The sequence below is a fragment of the Myotis brandtii genome, unplaced genomic scaffold (assembly GCF_000412655.1).
Source record: "Myotis brandtii unplaced genomic scaffold, ASM41265v1 scaffold1875, whole genome shotgun sequence".
Classification (NCBI taxonomy): Eukaryota; Metazoa; Chordata; class Mammalia; order Chiroptera; family Vespertilionidae; genus Myotis; species Myotis brandtii.
In genome coordinates this window covers 726,047-744,639 of record NW_005356961.1, presented here as the reverse complement: position 1 = coordinate 744,639, position 18,593 = coordinate 726,047, and the positions used below count along the sequence as shown (strand labels likewise).

The 18,593-nt window shown below is 41.2% G+C and overlaps 1 protein-coding gene across 1 annotated transcript in view; it reads left to right on the top strand.

Moving 5' to 3' along the window:
* DGKK (diacylglycerol kinase, kappa) overlaps positions 1 to 17,859 on the top strand; it is a gene marked incomplete at its 5' end in the record, with an annotated part of 129,308 nt that extends 111,449 nt beyond the window's left edge. The window contains 13 exons of the mRNA XM_014538272.1: positions 174 to 278; positions 735 to 831; positions 2,597 to 2,704; positions 4,915 to 5,011; positions 5,255 to 5,362; positions 6,028 to 6,141; positions 6,473 to 6,607; positions 7,777 to 7,937; positions 8,490 to 8,631; positions 9,829 to 9,915; positions 13,865 to 13,975; positions 16,441 to 16,564; positions 17,678 to 17,859. Of these exons, the coding sequence (XP_014393758.1) occupies positions 174 to 278; positions 735 to 831; positions 2,597 to 2,704; positions 4,915 to 5,011; positions 5,255 to 5,362; positions 6,028 to 6,141; positions 6,473 to 6,607; positions 7,777 to 7,937; positions 8,490 to 8,631; positions 9,829 to 9,915; positions 13,865 to 13,975; positions 16,441 to 16,564; positions 17,678 to 17,757 (1,469 nt within the window). The remainder of the gene's footprint in view (positions 1 to 173; positions 279 to 734; positions 832 to 2,596; positions 2,705 to 4,914; positions 5,012 to 5,254; positions 5,363 to 6,027; positions 6,142 to 6,472; positions 6,608 to 7,776; positions 7,938 to 8,489; positions 8,632 to 9,828; positions 9,916 to 13,864; positions 13,976 to 16,440; positions 16,565 to 17,677) is intronic.
* Positions 17,860 to 18,593: the final 734 nt, after the last annotated feature.

The window sequence follows — 18,593 nt, the reverse complement described above, 5'->3', positions numbered from 1 at the left end:
CCTTTCCTTTCCTTTCCTTTCCTTTCCTTTCCTTTCCTTTCCTTTCCTTTCCTTTCCTTTCCTTTCCTTTCCTTTCCTTTCCTTTCCCTTCCCTTCCCTTCCCTTCCCTTCCCTCCCCTTCCCTTCCCTTCTCTTCCCTTACCTCCCTCCTTACTTCCACTTTTTCTCTATAGTTCTGGATGAACAAAGCAGACAAATGATATCAGTCAAGAACTTTACTTCAACTTTTTCCCCGGAAGATGACTCGGAAGATATTAGCCAGACAAGCCCAAGACACCGTAAGGATATTTCTGTTCTTCTCTTATTCTACCCTTTATCACTGTCTTCTAGTGGCAGAAAATAAAGATGTGTTTTCATGCATTTTCCTTTAGCCATAATCCTACTCTGCAGTATATACCGCTTCCTCTGTCTCAGAAAACTCACACTATGAGACCCCATGCAAATGTCCACATGTAATGACACTATTAGGTCCTTTGAAAAGGCTGGCCTGATGAAATCCAACATTTGAAGCTGTTTTCACTGCTAGCAAGCAAGTAACTCAGCTTCACTGACCTCTCAGTGGAAGCCCCTGTCCATCCAAGATGATCTCTCTTTGGAAAGCAAACCCTGAATGTTATCTCAGAGAAAGTCATTGAGCTTGACCCTACTTCCACAGAGAATATAGTGTGAAATACAAGTGATGACAGGGATTGCTTGTTTGCATCTGACACCGAGGTGATGTCATTTGTGTCTAGGTTCTCGTTGTGGCATTTTGTCTTCTATACCTTCTCTCACAAGTGAAGACCTAGATAACCTTAATTTGGAGCACTTACATTTTACACCTGAAACTATGTAAGTATTTAGCCTTCTGACCTTTTTATGGCTTTCTTTTCTCTGGTTAAGAGCATAGCCTAAGAATGCTCAGAATCAAATCTTGACTGTACTTTACTAGTTGTCTGACCTTATGCAACCAATATGAGCCTCAGTTTCCTTACATGTAAAATAGAGGTAATTGTAGAACCTGTCAGATAGGTTTGTTGTATTTATTGAGTTTATATATGCAAAGTACTTGCACTGAGCAGTGCTTGGCACCCATAGTTAAATGCTATATGTGTTAATATTTATTATTGTTGTTATTATTATTATAAACAATAAATGTTAGCTGTTGTTCTTTCAAAGGACTTGTTTTTCCACTGTTGCCTTTAACAGTAAACGATTGAAGGGACTAAAAGAATAAATGGGCATTTAGGGGATTAGGCAGTATATCTAAAGATGTTTGTCTCACTAGCCCTACTAGTTTAGAATATTCCCAGCAGCCAAGTTCTGTCCTCTTCATTCATTTTGAGTTACATTAAGAATATCAGTTGAATATCAGTTAGAAAGACTTTAATTTCTGGACTGTGGTTGAGGGAGGCAAATCTCATATGAGAGATGTAGGGTCAGTTAAGTAATGAATTTTTAAAATTACCTATAATTGAGGAGATACACTGTACCCATTTTTACTTTCCCAAACGAAGAACACAGTAGCAATTATTGTAGTTTTTTGCAGCTTTCCATTAATTCCTATCTCCAGCCCCCACTCCCTTCTACTTCACCATTGGCTTAAGTTCATGGACCTACCTAATGAGTTTTGATCAATGGTGTGCTAGCAAATGTTTAAAACCAGCTTTCTGGGTTGGGGGGAGGGAAACCCGGATTTATTTCCTGGTATAAACCCTCCCACCATAATCTATTTCAAGCTACTGATATAATTCCACTAAATGCAGAGTTGAGAAGTGATAGGAATAATCAGCTGACATGAACTGGTACAAACAGGCTTCAGCACACCACTGGTTTTGATGTCAACACCTGAGAAGAATGCAGAAGAATAAAAAAAAAACTGCCTGACATATATATCCTCTTTTATCAGTCTGTTATCCCAAATGTGTTGCCACTTTGCTCTTTGGTGTGAACACACCACAAAGGAGTTCAGATATATCTGAAAACAATAGTGCAGGCTTTACTCCCACACATTTTTTATTGTTTTAAAATGTTTTTATTTATTTTAGAGAGAGAGGAAGGGAGAGGAAGAGAGAGAAAGATTAATGTGAGAGAGAAACATTGATTGGTTGTCTCCCATATGCACCCCAATTAGGAACCAACCCCACAGCCTGGGTATGTGTCCTGACCCGGAATCAAACCAGCAACACTTTGGTGCAAGGGATGACACAATCAACTGAGCCACACCAGCCAGGGCTACTCTCATACATTTTTATCTGAGATACTCAAAAGTTCTTTATGGGAATAAACCAATGACTCTATTCCCCTTTATTATATGTGGAAAAATATTGGCCACTCATATCTGAGGGCCTCCAAAGATTACTTCTTTATTATGAGCCCCAAATCCACTGAATCTCCCAACTAGGTGGGTGTCCTCTTTTACATCTAACAATGCTAGTTGTTAACATAATAGGAAATCTACTCATGCTTCCCAAGAACATTAAGGCTTGTGTCCAATGTAGAGGAGGCCTTCCCTCAGTGTTTTTTTTATCATGCATATGAAGTCTGCTGCCCAATAATAATGGCACTTCTTTCATGCACCAATGTCTGCCCTCTTCTTCCCTTTGCCTAATTTCAGATGTTTCAAAGAAAAGTGCGTCATGAACAACTATTTTGGAATTGGACTGGATGCTAAAATTTCTCTGGAGTTCAACACCAGAAGAGATGAACACCCAGGACAATACAAGTAAGGAAAAGAAACTCCCCTTCCTACATGAAGACAGACAATAACCATATATACATATATTGCTACATCCCCTACCTCTCAGACAAGCAACAGAAATAAGAGGTCCTTTGGAAGTAAAATCTTAGCCCCAAGATTATCCTAATGGTACTGCTTGCCCCAAATGTTAACCTGGTCTGTGATAACACTGCATTGGCATCCTGAACTTTGGCTGCCTTCTTAATCTAGACATGTAAGTTACTGTGTAGAGACAGCTAACTGTGTTACTGTTGTTTTAAACAGATTACATTGACTTGATTCAGCAAATTGCTTATCTTTGTTCTGTGAAAACTTGACCAGATCTTAGTAGTGGCTTCAGGTCTGTTTTTTTATTAACAAGGATGCAAAGTATTAACTGACTAGTTCTTTGTGTTACTAACCTGGTTCCCTTGGACCTACTTATTTTAGATTATCATTTCTGTTCCATTGATCTATGTGTTTATTCTATACAAATACCACACTATCTTGTTAACTGTAGCTTTATAGTTAGTTTTGAAACTGAGAGATGAAAGTCCTCCAACTTTGTTCTTTTTCAGAATTGTCCTGGTTGTTCTAGATATTTTGCATTTCTATATAATGAAACTATTTTTATAAAGAAACTAAAGTGCCCAAAGTACTTGTGGTTTAAAACAGAATACAAGTAATTTTGTACTAGCCTTCTTACAAGTCAAAGCTCATGCCCTGTGCTGGCTTATTTCTGTGGCTTTACTTTAAAAACAAAAACTCATCAACACAGACAACAGTATGGTAGTTACCAGAGGGACAGGCGGTGGGGAGGCGGGTAGTAAAGGGTAAAGGGGGTCAAATATATGGTGAAGGGAGATTTGATTTTGAGTGGTGGGTACACAATGCAATATGCAGGTGATGTATCACAGAATTTTACACTTGTATTTAATCTTATTAACCAATATCACCCCAATACATTTAATGTAAAAAGAATTGAAGGTCAGAAAAAGAGCTTCACAGATAAGAAAAAGATAAACGAGTTCATCACCACCAAACCAGTATTACATGAAGGGTATTCTAGAAGAAGAAGAAGAAGAAGAAGAAGAAGAAGAAGAAGAAGAAGAAGAAGAAGAAGAAGGAGGAGGAGGAGGAAGAAGAAGAGATAAAATATGAACAATAAAATGGCAACACATACATAGCTATCAACAATTGAATCTAAAAATCAAAATAAACGAATAAAGACTCTAATGAACAAAATGAACCAATTAATAAAATAGAACCAGAGGCATAAAAACATGGAACAGACTGAGAAATATCAGAGGGAGGGGGAGCAGGAAGAGATTAAACAAAGGACATACTAGTATGCATATATGCATTACCTATGGACACAGACAATAGGGTAGTTAGTGAATGCCTGGGGCAGGTGGGAACTGGGTGGAAGAAGGTGAAGGGGGTAGGTTGGGGAAGGGGAACATCTGTAATACTCTCAACAATAAATATTTTTAAATAAATAGATAAATAAAAACTCACAGTAAACTCTAGCCAACCTTTCTAGTGATTGTAAAGCCCTATGTTTGTTTTGATCAGAGATTCTACAATCAGCAGGATTCTGTCCTTTCTACCTCCACCCCAAGTCTCCTGATATCTTTGCCTGTCCCAACTTCTGTCCACTGAATCCTCCTCTATAATCTACCTAGTAAATTTAAGTCTAATTCTATAGCATTGAATTAAGTGTTTAATATGCAGATCTCAGAAAAATCCCTCCACTTTGCCAGAAAAAAAATGTGCTTCAAAGAAAAAGTTATGTTTCAAATGAAATTGATTCCAAGCAGCTGAAATCTTGAGCTCCTGGAATGGTACTTGCCAAGGTAGCTAGTGTCTATCAGCCAGCTATACTCAAAGCTTTTTATAAGCATTACTTGCTGAATATTGGCTGTCTCTTCCAAGTCTGAACCAATATTAGAAGCAAGTAAAATGGCGAACTTACAAACCAATGGGATGCTAAAGCTTTTAAGGGGGCCAGGAACCCATTTCCACAGATGTTTGAATGGAGATACCAGTTACTCCATCCTAGCATATCCTCTTGTATTCAGTTACCATTCAATATGACTCTTCTATATATGAAGGCACTTGAGGAATAAAATGGTGTCCCTTCTTGATTTTCCTCATCCATTTACCTTTATATTATTCACCCTGTGGCTACCTTTCTCTACTTTATCTCCCTGTAGTAGCCGCCTTAAGAACAAGATGTGGTACGGCCTTTTGGGAAGCAAAGAACTTTTGCAGCGCTCTTATAGGAACCTGGAAGAACGAGTGCACCTGGAGGTTAGTAGAAAAGAGGGTACTTTTTCCTGGACATAGAAAAAAAGAAATCTCACTACCTTGGTAATCAACTTTCCCCTATATTCTTGCTTCTCTCTGAGCTTTAACTCTGATCCTCACTCACAACTCATGGGAGGAAGGCATGAAGATAGATTTCCATTTTATGGATGAGAAAATGATAGCATGAAGAGAATACAGAGCCCTTCCACTATCTCTATAATGTTCCTTCACATTCCTATCTTTCAGTGTGATGGAGAAGCTATCTCTTTGCCAAACTTGCAAGGCATTGTAGTGCTCAACATTACCAGCTATGCTGGAGGCATCAACTTCTGGGGAAGCAGCACAGCAACCACTGTAAGTATGAAATAGGGGACAGGGAGGGAGAAATGTTTGGCCCCTCTTAAGATATCTCAGAAAGGAGAGTTGGACTCACTGGAGTAGAAAGAAAGTGAACAATGGGGGGAGAGGAGGTGGGTTGGGAACCTTTGTTAGTAGCAGCTGTATAAGCAACATTTTAAAAGGAAACTAGCATTTCAGAATACAAAAAAAGAATCAACCAAAGACCCCAGGATAAGATCAATTCTTAGGTGTCACCTGGACTTTGAATTTTTCATTCCTTAGGCCTGACAGATCCTAGTAAGATTACCTAAGCCATGCTCTTTTCTCCAAAGAGGTCTGTCAATAAAATCTCCTGAGAAACTGGCCATGACCATTTTCCTCTGAGCTCACTCAAGAAGGCCATGAGGCTAATGGGACTGGTCTTGGGCATTTATGATGCTAGATTAGACAGAGAGGGAACCAGCTCAGAGCAGTGATCTCAAAAGGAATTAAGAGTTATTATCTCAGTGCCCTTTTCCCAGGTGGGCTCCCTGACCTCATCTTTCCCCTTTTAATATATAGTTATTCCACTCTTCATGAGCTAGAAAAATTCTCACTAAGAGCCTTCAAAGCATACCTGCTCTGTGATAGACAATGTATGTTTTCTCAAGTGGATATGTGACACAGATCTTCCTCCTCAGGAATATGAGGTTCCTGCAATAGATGATGGGAAGCTGGAGGTAGTGGCAATCTTTGGTTCTGTACAGATGGCAATGTCCCGTATCATCAATCTGCATCATCATCGCATTGCCCAGGTAGGCAGGGGCTGGATTGGCACCAGAAAGGGACTGAGCTCTGTGGCTACAATCCAGGATATGGAATTGTCCCAGAAATTAACTGGGAATAACTATCAGGGTGGAGGGATGAGGTTATCTGGTGGACAGCAAGGTGCTGGCTAAGTTTGGAGACAAAGGTGGTAGGGACTGAAGGAGCAAAAAGCCCATAGATAGCATGTGTTTTATCCCTGAGATAATCTGATTTACATCCTTGCCAGTCCTGCTTCAGATACACATTACGGCCATGACTGTGGTATTATCAGTAGTTGCCTCATTTTTCTGCCCTATTCTCCCTCCTCTTCCCTGGCAGTGCCGTGAGGTGATGATAACCATTGATGGTGAAGAAGGTATCCCAGTGCAGGTGGATGGGGAGGCCTGGGTTCAGAGGCCAGGCCTTATCAAGATTAGATACAAGAACGCTGCCCAGATGCTGACAAGAGATCAGGTAAGAAAGGAAAGGCTTGTCTCGGGCTCCTGCATTGTCTCATGTACAACTCTTGCTGAGTACTGAATACTTCTAGTCAAGCAGAATTCCTCAAAGGGCTGTGTGCTTGCTACTTATATCAGAGTCACCTTGGGTACTTGCTAGAAATGCACATCCCCAGGCCCCACACCAGACCTAATGAATCAGAATGGGGATGGGTAGTTTCTGGGAACTTGCATTTTTAAACAACCCCCCCCAAAGACATTCTGATATATACTGACATTTTCAAACCTCTAAGAGAGTGAGACCAGGAGCTTCCCTCCTATGGTTTTAGACAAAGCTGTCCTCTCTCCACTGCACATAGAGCTAAGACTTTGAGTAGTTACAGAGAAATCTGTTCTTTCAACAAGAGATTCTTCATTGACTATGGTCTTTAGGCTCCTCTATGGTTCCTTAAGGTGCTGCACTCACAAGTGTCACCTACTTCCGCTAAGCCATCTAAATCTAGAAAGGAGTCATTATTGATCAGATGTTCAGTGCTTGGAGGCTTTCTTCCATTCTGACCTGAAGACAGTCCATAGAAGCAGCAACAGAGAGGAGAGGGGAAGTATAGTTTATAAACTGCCTACTTTGTGGTAGACAGTTTAGATATATTATCTCTAATTGTAGGTCCTCCCAACAATTCGATAACATAGATACACTTATTCCCATTTTACAGGTGAAGAAAATGAGGACCAAAGTGGTTAAATAACTTGCTAAAGGTCATACAACCAGTAAATGATAGAAAGATCATTCAAAATTAAATCAGATATTTCTGGTTCTATAGTCTATCACAACATATTACTAAGATTTGGCAAAGAAGGGAACATGAAAGATGTTCCACTATCTTATTGATAATGGTGCAACCATATAACAGTGTCTGGGAGGCAGATGTCTATCTGATTGAATCATATTGTCCCAAGACTCACGATAGTAACAACAACAGCAAAAACTAAAAGTGCATAGTACATAAGAGACATTAAATAAGATGATGGATATTTGTATAGGTGTGTAGTTGGGTGTATGGGGGAGAGGGGGCCCTCTTTTCCCTTTACCCACAATACCCACAAATTTCAGACTCACAGACAGATCTATCACATGCCCTCTTAGCTACAGAAATCATTAGGATCTGCCACTGTCTTCATCTCCAGGACTTTGAGAACTCAATGAAAATGTGGGAGTGCAAGCATACTGAAATTCAAGCTGCCTCTCAACCCCAGTTGGACTCCCAGGAATCTCAAGATAGCCTCTCTGATGAGGAGTCTGCCCAGATACAGCACTTAGCTCAGCTTGCAGAAAACCTCATCAGCAGGTAAGTGAAACTAGCCTAGACACAGGGCTGAAAATCCTAAAAAGGGATATAGGAAGAAGCCGATTTGTATCTATTGGCTACTGGGGAGCTTGGTCTCAGAAAGCAGTCTTACCCAAAGCTCTGAAGTTTGACAGGGACCCTGACAATCCAAATAGAAAATGGTCTTTGTACTCAGCAACATGGACCTCTCCCATTAGACCCAGAGATGAACTTTTATTTCCTCCTGTTTTCCCAGACCCAACAGGACTAAGAATGTTTATCCTTTCCCTTAAACATCAGCAGGGCCTTGGAGTTCCTGGAGTTATCTGCCCTCCTGTACTCTGGCCTCCCCTTATCCTGAAGCACCTACAACTGAGACAATATAGAAAAAGATGAATACCTAGAGTAGAGACATTTTTGGCATAGATAGCTACCTAAAAAAAAATAGAAATAATTAGAGGTGCCAATTTGGGTACCCAGGGCTTTCTATTCTTAGCCCAGCCCTCACCAGCACCCCAGGACAGAAGTCCTTCAGAAATACAGACTTATCTATCTGTCCTTGTTTTATGACAGACTTACTAACCTGAGCAAGGTCCACCAGCATGTATCTGTCCTCATGGATTCTGTGAACGCCAGTGCCAAAATCCTGGATGATACCTTTAATGGCCAAGACAGCAGCAATGAGGCAGCTGCAGCTTCCTTTACTCCCATTGAGGTAAGGGGGCAAAGGGCAAACCAAATAGTAAAGGTGATGAAAAGGAAGGAAGAGGATCCTTCCTAGGCTGCATGGAGAAATTGGGCAATGATAGGTCAAGAAATTGATGGATAGAGTGGAAGGGAAGGCAGGTATTCCTTGACTGTTCCAAGTCCAGAGTGGCTACTAGGGGAATCCTATAGCAGATTTCATCATCTGAGACCTAGCCCTCTTCTCTGATAGCCACCTACCACACTGACCTTAGGGGGAAAAGGGCAATTAAATGGAGAGAAACTTGGCCTTGGCCCTTCTTAATCCCAGGTAACCTGTTAAGGCAACACCTGTCATTAAAACCTGAGCTCCAGGCTGCCTTGGTTTCCCTCTCAAGGGAGATATCCAGATGAGAATGCTTGAATGCTTGATGTTAAATGTGCCATCCCATGACTTTACCTATTGCCAAAAGATTTATGGGATGCTTTCATTTTAAAAATATTTTTATTGATTTCAGAGAGGAAGGGAGAGGGAGAGAGAGATGGAAACATCAATGATGAGAGAGATTCATTGATTGGATGCCTCCTGTATGCCCCACATGTGCCCTGACTGGGAATTGAACTGTGACCTCCTGGTTCATAGGTCAACACTCAATGACTGAGCCACACCAGCTGGCCTATAGGATACTTTTAAAAAGTGATTTTAGTGCTGGGCAAATGATACCAAAGGGCCACATATAGAGTCAGGGTTTTCTAAAATGTTGGTTACCTATATATTTTGGGCCAGTTCCTAGTTGGAGGAAGCCTTGAGTTTCAAGAAGGCAGAAGGTTGGGCCTAACTTCCCCTACCATGGGAAAGGTACTAGTAGTTTTATTCCAGTGGCAGCAAGTAGCCTCAAGGTTACTCTCTGGTTTTCATATTTCCTATTTCCCTATGCCCATAGCACTCAATCAATGATGTCAAATGCCAAGTTGTACTGTCTCACTTCATAGGATATGCCAATACAACTACAGTAGTTGACAGCTGGCATCAATTCTAATTTGGTCCCAGTGCCCATGCTGTACTAGCTGTATTATATTTTGAATATTACTTTTTTACCTACAGCCACATCCCACTAGCCTGTTCCTCCCTTCCCACAGAGAGGAACAGCTGCTGCATACTTACTAACCAACAATTCCTCTGTCTTTGTCCTTTCCCTTACTTTCTTTTCTATTTTTCTCCTCTCAGACTCTAAGCAGAAATGATGCAGTCGATGTTACATTTAGTCTTAAAGGGCTCTACGATGACACCAAAGCTTTCCTGGAAAAAAACTTGGTGAGTGGAGGGGGTTGGAACAAGGGAGGGCAACGTATCCCATCTGAAGATGATCATGATCTATGCTTGGTTTTAGGGAATTGGAAGACCTGGAGGAGCATTTTAGCCAGGTGCTTAGCTGGCAGTCCCTGCTGTGTTATACTCACCCAGGGTTGTCATTGACTATATCACTTCATAGGTTATGCTAATCCACTGGGACTACCATATCCTTGAAGAAAAGTCTCCCCCTCTCCTTTGGCAAATGTCTCCTGGGTCCAGGCCCATCAAAAGTAGGTTGTTCCCATCATACCTAAAACAGCTTCAGTAGGAAAAGGTGAGCTCTTTCAAGCTGCTCTGTATCTCCCAAGTGTCCGCATACCTCTCTCACCATGAAGACAGTATGGAATAGTGGGAAAAGTTGGGAAACTCTAGGTTCAAATTCCAAATCTGCTCCTTACTAACTATATTAGTTTCCTAAGGTTGCTGAAACAGGGTACTAAACTCTGGGTGACATAAAACAACAGAAATGTATTATCTCACAGTTCCATAGGCTAGAAATCTGAAATCAAGGTGTCAACAGGGCCATATTCCCTCTGAAACCTGTACGGGAATCCTTCCTTGCCTCTTCCTAGCTTCTAGTGACTTTCTAGCAATCTTTGTTGTTCCTTGTCTTGTAGATGCATTACTCCAATCCTCCATCTTCATGTAGTGTTCTCCCTGTGTCTCTCTGTCTTCAAATGGCCATCTTCTTATAAGGATAGCAGTCATACTGGATATCGGGGGCCTACCCTATTGCAGTATGACCTCATCTTAAAAAAATGAATTACATCATCAATTACCATGTTTCTAAACAAGGTCACATTCTGAGATACTGGAGTTAGAATTCCAACATAACTCTTTTTTGGGGGGGGGGGGGGAGGGAGAACACAATTGAATCCATAACACCAGCTGTGTGAAATAATTTCACCTCTCTGGATCTCAGTTTCCCTATCTACAAAATGGATATGGTAATCTCTACCTTTCCAGGTTGTTGTGAGGATTAAACCGATTATTGTATAATAGCAGCTTGATAGATGGTAAACTTTATTAGCCTTAGGGAAAATGGACTGAGGCTAAATTTTTGAGCTACAAAAATAGTTGCATGTTTCACAGAAGGCAAAGCCCATAGGCACACATGGTGAGTGTGCTCTGATGAGTCAACAGATCTTGACGACCCCACTTTTGGGTTGGCTGTTAGGGCAATGTGGCAGGTGCTGTTTTTGCTTATCATCTAATTATGGTTTATTTGAAGAGGGGCTTCTGAGTTGATATTCCAAGAAGTGCATCCACTTCCCCTTTTCCATTTGCACATCTAATTGGCACACTGCACAGGCAGTGGAATGCCTAAGGAAATCAGGTCAGGTTGACCCAGAATCTGAACCCCAAGCTAGAGTTTTTCAACCTTAGACAATAGCAACAGAAGTACCTTCTATATATTGGCAGAATTCAATGGCCTTGTCAGTTTGGGTAGCAGGAAATATGGGAACCTGGACTTTCATTGCCACTCAAACTTTCTTGAGGCTCATGGCATGAATATTGGTTCCTGCTAGCCAAAAACCCAAATTGAGCACACAGCATATTTAACATAAGACCTGATAAGAACCCACACACACATCCAAATGAGACCAGGGGTCAGGCAGCAGCTAACTAAGAATGACCAAGTATCTCCAGAAAGGCTATCTCATAGAAGGAGTATGGAGATAAGACTTATTTCATTTAGCCCTAGCTAGTTTGGCTAAGTGGACAGAGCATTGGCCTGTGGACCAAAAGGTCCCAGATTCGATTCAGGTCAAGGGCACATACCTTGGTTACAGGCTCTTCCATGGTCCAGGCCCTGGTCAGGGTTTGTGCAGGAGGCAACCAATCAATGTGTTCCTCTCACATCAATGTTTCTCTCTGTCTTTCCCTCTCTCTCTTCCACGCTCTCTAAAAATCAATGGTAAAATGTCCTCGGGCGAGGATTAACAAAAAAGACTTATTTCATTTGGGTGTTGTTATTTCTCCCCTTGAAGGAGGATACTACAGAGCTCACTGTTGGCAGCTGGATGTAGATTTATGATGAAGTAAATACCATCTGGTAACTCTCACTTCCCTTATTTGGCAACCTCATTTGTGCTATGACTAGTTATGTGTTGGGACAGGAACCAAGAAATAAGCACCTAAGTCATCTAAGTCAGTTTGCACATTTACCTCAGAGAAGAGTCCTGGACAAGTTTTCCGCTGGAGCCAAAAGGGCAGGAAAATAGAGTACAAGACTCAGGCCTACCCACCTACTATTTTTCAGAGCCTGAGTCTCCAGATGCCAAATATGAAGACAATAGGAAGCCATTTTATTCCTTTCCTATTATGTTTAGGAATCATTTTCCAAGGCTCGAAATTCCTTTCTTTTCTATACCTTTGGGTTTGACTACCAAAGTGTTGTTGGTAGATATGCCCCTAAGGACTCCCTGCCCCTTCCCTCTTTACCTTGAAGTGATGGTGATTTCTATCTGACACTCATTCTCTCCCATCCCATTGTCATGTGTACACAAATGTCCTATGCATCTGGGCTACTCTGTACTGTCCTAAATCATTAGCTGTAAAACAAAATCAAGAGATATTTGTCTCTCTCATATCCCATCCTGAGTGGTCATAACTTCCAGCCTCATCCCTCACTCATTCACCTGCCACTTATTTGTGACAGTTGGCAAGGTTCCATTTATGGCTGGTGCATCAAGTGGCCACTGAAAGAAGCCACATAAGGGCCAGGTTGAAAATATCAGCATGTATCTATACTGCCAGCTCACTATTTACTGGAATATGAACAATATCACCTATGTTGCTGGTCTAGAACTTGGTTTGTCAGAGTTGGAGATGGTCCCAGAAGAATCCATTTTAAGTCTCCCATGGACTGAGTAGAGTTCATTCTGTGGGTGCTGGGGGTTGCTAGGGAATACTTAAGCTGTGTTTCCTGAACCTGTGGGACAAGCCATCTGGAACTCATTCCTTACTAAGAGTGAATATATAGGGGCTAAAGCACAGCCTGAAGAGACAGGCCCTCTTTGCCAGGAAGGAAAATTGAGCCAATCTCTCTCTAGGTCACTCCTTACTTCACAAAGCAGCCTTTAAATTACAGTAACTATGTAATAAAGATTCCTCCTAGTATCCAGTTACCCCACATATCCTTTATGAGACTGTGTGGTATAGAGGATAGGCCATAGTGTTAAACTGATCTGGGTAAGTCTAGCCATATTCTGTGGGAGCCTGGCCAGCCCTTTCGCACCTCTGCACTTTTTACCACTCTCTATGCAATCTCCACTTTCCATCCTTGGTTATCAGGGTTCTCTCCAGCTAGTCTTCAGTTGATTTTTCAGGGTGTTTTTTCCTGTATTTTAGTTGTACTTCCAGTTTGGTCCTGGGAAAGTGTCAGTGTAGCCTCCACTTACTCTACTGTCATTTTGGAAGCTAGCCATGTGATTTTGAACGCTAAACTTCTTTGAGTCTGTTTTCTCACATAGAAAACTAGAACAGTATTACTTTGCCAGCTATTGAAAAGTTATTGAAAAGATGAAATGAAATTATGAATGCATGGTTCCTGGAATATAGTATGGGCTCAAAAGTTGGTGGCTGTTTTTTATAGAGACCCTTGTCCTGGACCCTAAACTGTAGAGGTATAACTCAATATTAATTGATCCTGGTCAAAGGGCCTTTCTGCTTGCCAAACTGAACATCTCCAGCCCCAAAGGGGGCTTTCATCATTTTTCAGGGTCTCCCTATTGAGAAAGAAAAGAGCTCACTACACTTTTCCATGACTCCACAGCTGAAAATGATGCAAGTTGGCACCCTGTGGTCTCATGGCCACTAGCAGCAAATAGCAGTCGGGGAAAGGACAAGAGTCTATGATGCGGGGTGGTAGGCATTGGACACTCACTCTTTTTCCTGTCTTCACTAGTTGAGAAATGCTGAGGATGAGGCCACACTGCAAATCACCCTGGATGCCATGAATGAGGATTTTGAAAAGCTATCTGAGATCAACTGGATGAATTCAGTCCTTTTTCCGGAGGTATGTGACCTGAGGATTGGGAAATAAATGGGAAGAGGGATTATTCCTTGGTGCTCTACCTTCCAGTGTGGACCAAGACAATGACTGATGCAGCAGAGAAAATCTAGTAGTAGCTTTTGGCTTGAGCTTAATGAGTCTCATCTTCCCATCCCCTCATCATAAGTAGACAGGACAAGACAGAAAGCACATTGAAAAATCATATGGCCATGGGAAAGTAACCAGAAAGAACTATTCTGTGGAAGGAGATGATTAGGAAAGAATAAGCAAGTTTGCTTTTTTCTGTGCTGTTCTCCTGGTCACAATTCCCCTTTCTTGCTCAGTACATGCTGCCAGGACTGAATTTCATCTGGTACATACCATTTTGATGATACCAGTTGTTTACAGCCAACCTCTGTTCTAAATGGTTGGCTCCCAGATCTTACTGGTAGTAAACGTGTCCAATTATCACCTGTCCCTCCCCATCTGGAAGGATGGTAGGCTTTCCAGTGCCTTCCCCTAGAAGGTGAGTAGCTTAAAAGCAAATCAAGCATGCCACTAGTGGCTACAATATAGTTGTAAGAACATTGTCATTTTTGGACAACTCTGAGTACTTTCCTGAGATTGAAAAATAGTCCCATTTAATAAATCAAATGACCCCAAAATGTCCACCGATTACTAGGTAAATTATTCTCTTTATGGTCTGACATAGTTTTTCTTTAAGTTTCTGCACCATAGAATGGCTCATTTCAAACTGTATGAATCCCTGGTTCCCCTACTCATTATACCTGTTTTTGGCTTCATACACCAATTATATGTATGTTGTAAGCAAGCCACACATATGCATGTTTGGACTTGTGCAGCAATCAGATTATTGTTTAAGAGAAAAAGCCACATACAACTTTAGGTTAAAGGATTTAATAACTTTCTCATATGCCTTTGCTGATGACTTTGCTGCTTTGGGAGGGGAAAACATGTTGTTATGCAGAAAAGGAAGTCAACTATTGTAGCATCTTATTTCTCTTATTACTCAGTGCAGCTATATCTCACCAAGCTCCCGAACTAAGCAACTGGACTGGATACTGAGAGTAATTAGAAAAACTGTCCATGGTCTAAAGCAGGGGTGGGGAACGTCTGGCCCATGGGCTGTATAAGGCCTGAGAAATCATTTGGTCTTGCCCTGCCAAGGCATTAGGAATGAGTTAATTAAATGTTTGACCAAATATAGCAGGCCAATTTTTAAGTTGATAATTTTGTATGGCCTGCTAAGGATGTCATAAATACCCAAATGGCCCTTAGCAGAAAATAGGTTCCCTACTCTGATCTAAGGTCTCAGTATGTGAGTTGGTGTGGCCTAGGGCATAATCTCTTTTCTGGATTTCAAAATTACCATAAAGATGAAGAAGTAAGGCTCTAAAGAAGGGCAGAGTGAATTGAAAGAAAGCCAGGAAGATGTTTCTCATTCATGTGACAATAATCTTGCTCACCTTAAAACCACAGAAGATTCAGATCCATTTTGGTGGAAAAAGCAGGATGACAGCCAATTATTCATTGGGCTTTCCAAGGCTTTGGCTGAGGGGAAAGGTCTTGTGCCCTTCCTTTAGGTTACTTCTCAAAGACAATTCTGAAGGTCCTGTACATAGCTTAGAGGAGAGAAGGTAAGTAGGAGTCAGAGCAGGAAGAGGATGAGGTCAGGTATATACTTTTATTTTAATGTAAGGATCAAAGGCATACATAATATTGAAGAGAAGAAAATCCCCAAGTTTCTTGGATTGTGTTTGGCTGGACTTTCTGGCAACAAGATTAACCTTGGGATATGTTTTACTAAGACCAGTAGTAAAACAAACACACGTTAGCAGGAGTGAGAGGACTGGGAAGCTAAGCTGGAATTAAAGAGTCTGAATAATCTATATAGCAAATAACCCACACTCATAATTAACAGCTATGTGTAGAGAACCTTCTTTGCATTCCAGACATGGAAGTAGGTGGCCTACGAGGCAGGTACTTCCTTATAGCAAGGTATTTACCCAAGGGGATGAGTTGGGGCTTACCAAACTATATGTCTGAAGGAAGGAGTGCGTTTTTCTAATTCATGAAAAGATGCCACATGGGTCAGCAGTGGCCCTAGCAATCTCACCCTACTAATTGTTAGATGCATGACTTCAGGTGACATATTTTACCTCTTTGAGCCTCTGCTTCCTCATTTCTACAAAAAGGTAATAGTAGCTACTTTATGAGGTTGTTTTGGGGCTTATATGAGAGCATTTATTAAAGTATCTAGCAAGGCACCTGGCAGAGAATAGGATCTTGATAAAGAAAAGTTGCCTTCCTAGGGCATAAGACTAGAGGTGTCTACCACACCTGGATAGATAGCAGACCTGCCTGCTTTCTGCCACCATCCTTGTTCATCATCTTGCCAGGCCTCCAGGAATTATTTCTGAATGTTAGGTAACTAACATTTTGACCTTCATCTTGCTGTGGTTTCCCAGGAAAAATCTTCAGACACTGACAGTAGAAACCTCAGATTGAAAGTTAAGTTCCCCAAATCGAGGAAAAAGAAGCTAGAAGAGGAAGACAAGCCTAAATCAGGCCAAGGAGTCCAGGGTTTTATTGGTAAGTCTCCCTCACAGGGATAGGGGCCACGAAGACCTCCACAGCAGCCCTTGTACCTCCCAGGGAGCTGAATATCCAATTAGAAATGTTCACAGTTATGGTGGTGATGGAGGAGGCTGGCTGAGAGCCAAGCTTAGGCAACAGTAAGTGATCTATTGGGAAAGGTGTGAGCTAGAAAGTGATATGGACACTGGCAGGGGAAGAACCTGAGAAGGAAGCTTGCATTGTGATCTCTGTGATATAGAGAGCTGAAGAGAAAAAATGGTAGGAGGCAGTTACTTTTCTGCTTGCCCCATTCCTGTTCTTCATTGATAAGTATGGCAAAATAACCATACTTAGATCTCTCTCCTAGTCAGCTACAACTACAAGATTTTAGTCCTGTTCCAGAAAACAGTATTATTTGAAATGGGTCGGGGGTATCAGTGCTGGGCATCTACAGGGTCAGGAACAGGTTTCATGACATATCTAAATATTTTTATTCACTATCTATTATAGTAAGTCCCTGTAAATACAAAATTTCTATGTTGCATTATTTGAATTTCAGTTCCATCCCATCTTCAAAATTGAACTTATACATTGTTGATATGTCAGTGAGGCTCAAAAGAAGGTTCTCTTAAAGTTGTCAGTTATGCTAATTCTGATGTCAATGTTCTCTTCTAAATTTTGGGCCTAGACAACCTGGAAGCTTGAGAGATATAGCAATAGTGGACATAGGGGAAAAGGGATGGAGGGTATCAGTTTGTTTTGTTTTTAGGAAATGAGAGTTTGCACAAATGCCAAGAGAGAATCTCCGGACAAAGTTGTGTTTTCTCAAGTTTGGTCCAAGGTGTTTGATTTCCTAAGAATCTGCCTGTTGGGAGATAATGGTATTTAAGAGTCTTTCTGAAGTTCCATGGATTTTTCACGTTCTGAGACTTCATCCCACTTGTGTTTGGCTTACATAGTGTCAGCTGGGTTTTTCGTTGGTTTGTTTTTTGTTTTATTGATGGTTCAGAGATGGTGGGTACAATAGAAATAAACCAGTCTATCTTCTTTGCTCTCTTTGTGATCCACACATTTGCACATCTGGCAATGTGCTAACCTCATTATTTCTATATTTGTTTGTTTCTGAAGGAAATTTATGGCATCGCAGAAATCGTGAAGACGAAGCAAAAAATGATGAACCCCCAACTTCATCAAGATCTCAACTGTAGCCTTTGAAAGCTGGAAGGAGAACTCACAACGTTTAGAATTCTACTAAAAAAAACTCTCAAAACCTCAATATAGGCTAGACTAAATTATTTTAGAACAAACATGAGCACCACCAAGAAAGATCCTCCAATTCCTTATACTAATACACTTTTCCTGGACTCAATCAGGTCTCCTTAGAGGTTTACATCATTTCATTGGCCAAAGATTCCTATTCTGAGTTGTCTTATTCAGTTCTCCTTCTCTTTGTGCACATTGAGCAACTACAGTATTTAATTGGGATAAGTTCTTTATGAATGGCCTGGGATCTACAAAGGATTCAAGGTAGTTCACCTCTTCAGGGAGTTTGTGAATAGTTTTCTCTGACTATCAGAGAAACTGTTGATGCTGGGAATAAATGAAAGAAATACTCTCAGGGAGATGAGGAGAGGGGTCAGGGTAGCCAGGCTTGGCTGTTTCTTCCCCAGTCCTCCCTGTTGCAACTTCAGGAGGTCTCTTCTAGTTGGTTTATTAAGATGACAATGAGGTCCTGGGAGCGTGTCCATTTGCCTATTACAATGATCATGTGAAATCTTTCCTTGTAAATGTAGTGACTGCTCTCTGCAATTTTTTTTGTTTTTTCCATGTGTGCATGTATGTCTTTGCACATGTACAGGTGGTGCTCTGGTGGCTGTGTGGGCCCATTGGTTGGAATTCACCCCTATGGCAACCATATAGGCTCTCTTCCTACTGCCTTTATCCTAGCCTGCTTGCTTCCATGGAGTGTTTGCCTGCATTCTTGCTGGATTTTTTAACTCAATGTTTTGCCGCTGTACTGCAGTATAGATTATGTATAGAGACA